Here is a 5,905-nt window from a genome sequence, read left to right on the forward strand (position 1 = left end):
TATTTCGGTCCATCTGATGTAATTTTTAAATAGTAATTGATGTTTCTCAGTACTTGAGTAACCTTTTTACTAAATATGTTTTTTTATTCTTACTTGACTCATTTCTTGTATTGCTACTTTTTACTATTTCTTGAGTATAAATATGTAAAGTAGTGCTACCGTTGTTTGAATATAATTTTTGGGTACTCTGCACCTCAGTCACCATGTAGAAAAGACCTCATTAAAACTTAAACATTAAAAAAAAATAAATTACAAATTACAGTAGATACGTAGAACCTCTGTTTTTGGGGAGTAATTATATATTTTTCCGCTGTTTGTTTTGTGCTGTGATAACACGGGGGAGTGGGTGAAAAGCTTGCAGCCTCTYATGTAGATTGAAGTTGCAGATCCAGTCAGTGAAAAACTGTTTATTTTCATATCTGAACGCCAAAGTCTTTTCTTTTTTCTTTTTTTCTCACAACAATTCAATCAGCTCAAGAGACTTCACAAAGAGGGTCAGAGGAATAAATAAAAATAACAAAAATGTTTTTGTTCTCTTTCTTTGAAATTGTATTAGTTTTCTAAACTGAAAGTTTGCTGCACAATAAAGGACTTTAATTCACTCACTGAATAATTCCCTGCAAGTTAAATGTGTTGATTTTTTAGAGAATAAATCATTTAAAATAAGCTGTTTCCTTGAAGGTTTATTTAAAAATATCATTACTTAAACAAAATGAAGCTTCCTTTAAGCTTGTTTAAGATCATCAGCAAAAGTCTTTACAGCCCAGAATGAATAATTGACAACATTTTACTACTGACATTAAACATTAAAGTTCTCATTCTTTCATACAGCCTTCCAAAGGTAGTAAAACTTTTCAGGGGTTTACTGTTGGGATGTTATTTTATGCATCAGTTGCACTGATCTACTGTATATCTCTTACTCTCTGCCTGGCAGGTTGTCAACAAAACAATTTGTAGTAGTAAAACTGCAACACTTTCAGCAGCTACACATTCTCGTGCCAAGTCCTGATAATAATTTACAGGAGAACTTGTATTTTTCTGAGTAATTTAGGGCAGCTTGAGTTAGGATGTGGTGTTAATTTTATTTATCCAGGMTGTAGAACTAGCCAAGTTTTGTTAAATGATCCATGTTTCTTTTTATTGTTTTTTTTTTAATTTGGAAGATAAATCAGTTTGTTTATCTCGATCACAGTTGTTCACTTTTTAAATAGAAAAAAAAAGTTTGTTTTATGAAATCATTGCACAAGTATGGAAAATATATGTGGCAAATTTCCAGTGGAAAAACTGGGGCTTCAGGCCAATCTGCACCATCTGCTTTCATTGCCAGAGACTTTGGCTTTGTGTTTTATTTTCATACACCCCGARGAGTCGCTACGAGTGTCATCTAGAGCCAAATACTATTAAAAAATGTGTGAAAGATTGCCCCTTAGCCTGTAACCTTGTAATTATTTATTTTACTGTAGATAACAAGTTTTAAGATGGATTTAAAATATACTGATATTAAGGAAAAGTGAAACTGTCAGTTCAATTGTGTGGATTAAAAAACATATTTTATTGTAAGTTAAAGGCAGACTTTTAGGTGCTTTAGGATTTCAGTGATGAAAAAAATTAATAAATCAAAAAGGCTGTGTCATTTGGTGGTGCTGCTCTATTGATATTCTAAATCTGTTTAGTTTTTTTGTTTTAGTTTAGTTTAAGTTTAATGTTTATTCATTTCGATGTAAAAACAAAAATTTCAGTAAAACAAAAAAAAACACAAATCTCAAAATGGAAGGAAGCAGAAGAAGAAAATAATCTTATATCTGCCCCTATTTAACAAAAAAGAGAATAATAAAAATAAATCTATCCAAATTTACATGTGTACACATACAAACATTCATATATGCATAAATGTATATATACTTATACTGTATATACATACATATGCATACACATGCACACCCTCATCAGCATAACAAAAAAAAAATTGATTAACCCCTCAAACATCAGCTTCATATTTTTTCAACAATTTAACTTTTATCATTTTACCAAATGAGTCAGCATTTTTATAATCACTGACCAAGTTATTCCACAATCTTATTTCTTGAACTGAGGTACATCTATCCTTCAAGTTTGTTCGAATTTTAGGTTTTATAAACATTTCAAGTCCTTTCAAATTATAACAACCTTCCCTCTTAACAAAATTTGATTGAATATTCAAAGGCAATGCACCTTTATGAGCCCTATAATCAACAAATTTTTATAATCAACCAACTCATAAAATTTTTGTAATTTCAATCGCTGAAACGATACATTAGATGGGTGACTATAATGTTTTCTGGTAACAATTCTTATAGCTCTTTCTTGCAGAATAAGAATAGAATTCGTAAAAGTTTTATGTGCCTTACCCCAAATTTCAACACAATAAATCAAATGTGGAACAATTATTGCGTTATATAATATAAAACAGTGCTTTATCATCAAATAACTCATTTACCTTATGTAGTACTGCAATAGATTTTGCTATTTTTGTTCTTAAGTAATTCAAATGAGGTTTCCAGGGCAGGTTTTCATCAATAATAACACACAAAAACTTCACTAACTTTAAAAGGACATATGCCGAGGTTTCAGTGACTCCAGCTAAAAGTCCCACGCTGACAAAATGACTCTAGAAACCAGACAGTCCTTCAGCTGCAGGTGTAGAAATGAAAAGTGTCACTGGAATATATGTATACATTTCTTTCCTCCTGTCAGTCTCAGCTCTCATTGATCCTGTCCAGGTGCTGGTCTGGGCCTTCTTTGCTGTCATCTTTCTGGCCTCCTACACTGCCAACCTGGCTGCCTTCATGATCCAGGAGGAGTACATCGAYACGGTGTCAGGGCTGTCAGATAAGAAGGTACTATCAAATGTTACAGTGACTAGATGGAAAGAACATTTCATACACTGGTCAAACTTAGTCAAAACAAAAATGTATATATCATGTCTCGAACTGAAACTGTAAAGCAAGGGTTAAAATCATTACGTTTTGTCACACGTCCATCTTCAGAACATAGTAAACCCATTTCCTTATTTCTGTTGCCTACTCTTTTCCAGTGAAGTCTCAGTAAAATTGTCAAACTGCACCCTGCTTCTAAACACTTTAARCCTCACCTGTCTTAATAAACTCCCCCTCAGCTCTTGTGGCATCGGGGCTCGCCTTTGAACAACTGAACCTCTGTAGTACTCCTTCCTGCAGCAGAGATCAGCACCTCTCTCTCTCTCTCTCTCTCTTTCTTTTAGCTTCTCTCTTTTTAACTTCCCTCTTCCCGTCTGTCACTTTAATCTCTGCCCACCTGTTCTTCTCACGCAGTTCCAGCAGCCAACGGAGCAGTACCCACCACTGCGCTTTGGTACGGTGCCGAACGGCAGCACCGAAGAGAAYATTCGCTCCAACTATCCCAACATGCACCAGTATATGATTCGCAACAACCAGAAAGGGGTGGAGGAGGCCATTGACAACCTGAAGACGGGGTAAGGAAMAAATAAAAACAGAAATCTGGATGTGTGTATGATTGGTAGGTCAAAGTTGATGGCTAATCATACGGCACGGTATGACAGACAAAATTAAGACTATCGTGCAACCAGCTGTTGCTACATCCTTGTAGCAGGAGGCTATATTTATTCCTAAGCCAGCTATTGATCTGATTAATGATAGGCCGGTACCGGTAACTGAGCAGCTGACCCTGCTAAMTGAGAGGTCGGTGCTGCCAAATGAGAAGGAGACTATTCATTTGTGTTAGCATCAGAGAGGCTAGCAACAATCTGGCGTTAGCATTGGAGAGGCTCTTGCTACAAGGAAGTAGCAACCGCTGGTTGTGCAAGAGTCTTGATTTGGCCCATCATATCGAAATGAGGATTAAGTCTAATTTGATCAAAATGACCTCATTACATTTTCAGATTTGTGGCTTTAAAAGCAACATTTTGATACCTGGATCATTCTGATAAGCTTATACAGAGATATGACTTAATTTGTCTTGTTGGTTACGATACTACATTAATGTTTGGTCTAAATCCTAATTTTATGTAAATTTATTGAGTATTTTTTTATGTCAATATAATGAGGAAACCTCAAATAGTTTTGTTTATTAAGATTTCCCAGTTGAAAAGAAACAAAAAATGTTAGCCCACAGGGGGAAAAAATTCAAATTTTAAGGCGTTTTTTTCCTCAGAATCATTTTTGTTTTTGTTGTTGTTGCTACTGCTGAAAAAAATGCTTCAAAAATTTATTTAGGATTGATTATAAGACAGTTCATTCATTATAATGATTCATTGAAAAGGCATTAATTCATTATATTTTGGCAAAATGCAATGTTTGCACACATTTAAATCAAAGCCCTGTATTTGCCTATTTCTCCACGTTCCACTTTTGGACTTAATCCTCGTTTCAATGTGATAGGTCACATATGATTAGGCTTCTAGAAATACTGAATACAAAAAAAAAATCATTTACAGATTAAAAAAACGTTTTAAGCAACAGCAATACATTGATGAGTTTGTACGCATGTTGCCACTAAGATCTGATCATGACCGAGGACTTTATCAATTTTGTGCACATCAGCTCGATCCCGGCCACCCACAGCCGCAGCTGTTCAATTAGCAAACAATGACTGGTCATGCTGTTTTAACTGGTGTGATTAACATCTGCTCTGTGCGTCCAGAGCGGAACTGAGTATTTAGTCATTTTACACACCCGCTCGCTCCTGTTCGGGGTCAGGGTTTGTGGGGGCTGGAGATTATCCCAGCTGTTACTGGGTGAGAGAAACCTCTTCGACGCTGAGCCAACACAGACACACAACCATGTAACATTCACCTCTGTGGTCAGTTTAGAGCCACTCATCAGGAATAACTTGTAGTYTTCAACATTTGAAATTTGAATTATAGACCTTCACACTAAATATCACAATTAAAAGAAAACACACAAAAACATGAAAAACGTTCTTGTGTCGTTGAGTGATCTACGCAACGTTGGTGACTGAAAAGTTCTACACAAAAAAAGTTACATGGATGGGAAACACAAATATCATGACAATAAAAAAATGAATATAAAYGTTGCTTCAGCTAAAAATAAACCAACTGCACCAACAAGACGTTTCATTACAACAGATTTACTTCAACTGTCATCTTCACTTGGGTTTAAAAAACACCTGCTGTAGCACGCTGCCACTATTCCTCTCTAATTCACAAGGCTTTTTTTAACAATAGCACTTTTACCAAATAATATCCTTTCAACTGTTTACTTTGTTGTTTATTTCCTTATCCTTGACTTGAGGCAGTTTTGTCATCCGTGCTYGGCTCCATTACAGAAGCTCTTATGCCTGACTCAACCTGTTAGTGCATTGATCTGCATGGCCCGGAGAGCTTCAACTAACACCCGTAACCTCCGAGGTCCCATCAGGATCRTTGCTGCTGCACAAAATGGGAGAAAAGGGGAAGCAAACAAATGACTAAGGACAATGAGCATCTTGTAAATAATGCATTCTTGTAGAAGCCGCAGTGCAGAGGGGGGGGAGCACAAAGCTCTTACCATAAAAATACACCAGTTCATTTAGTCTGGGGTGTCACAAGGGAAGTTTTTTTATTTTATTTTATTTTTTTKTTTGTTTGAAGGAGTTTAACTATGTGCTGATGTGGATTACAAATTAAAATCCCTAATGGGCAAACACAACACACATAAGAGCTGTAGATAAATACGTCCAATAATATAGTCCTTGTTCCTTTTGCATCTGTTGTTTTCATCTCACTCTCTCTCATGAAATTTTCTACATTTTATCTCATTTTCATTACTTTTATACCTCTAATTATTATATTAATTATGAAGAAAAGAGTGTGACATTAAAAAATATATATTTGACTTTACTTTTGACATAATAACTATCACTCTTTTCC

At 35.2% G+C, this 5,905-nt stretch overlaps 1 protein-coding gene across 1 annotated transcript in view; it reads left to right on the forward strand.

Annotated features, from left to right (window-relative positions):
- Nucleotides 1–5,905, forward strand: part of grin2da (glutamate receptor, ionotropic, N-methyl D-aspartate 2D, a) — a 100,899-nt gene that overhangs the window by 72,254 nt on the left and 22,740 nt on the right. Inside the window, exons 12-13 of the mRNA XM_014024850.1 lie at nucleotides 2,760–2,876; nucleotides 3,330–3,490. Coding sequence (XP_013880304.1) covers nucleotides 2,760–2,876; nucleotides 3,330–3,490 — 278 coding nt within the window. The remainder of the gene's footprint in view (nucleotides 1–2,759; nucleotides 2,877–3,329; nucleotides 3,491–5,905) is intronic.

This window comes from Austrofundulus limnaeus, unplaced genomic scaffold, assembly GCF_001266775.1.
Source record: "Austrofundulus limnaeus strain Quisiro unplaced genomic scaffold, Austrofundulus_limnaeus-1.0 Scaffold442, whole genome shotgun sequence".
Lineage (NCBI taxonomy): Eukaryota > Metazoa > Chordata > Actinopteri > Cyprinodontiformes > Rivulidae > Austrofundulus > Austrofundulus limnaeus.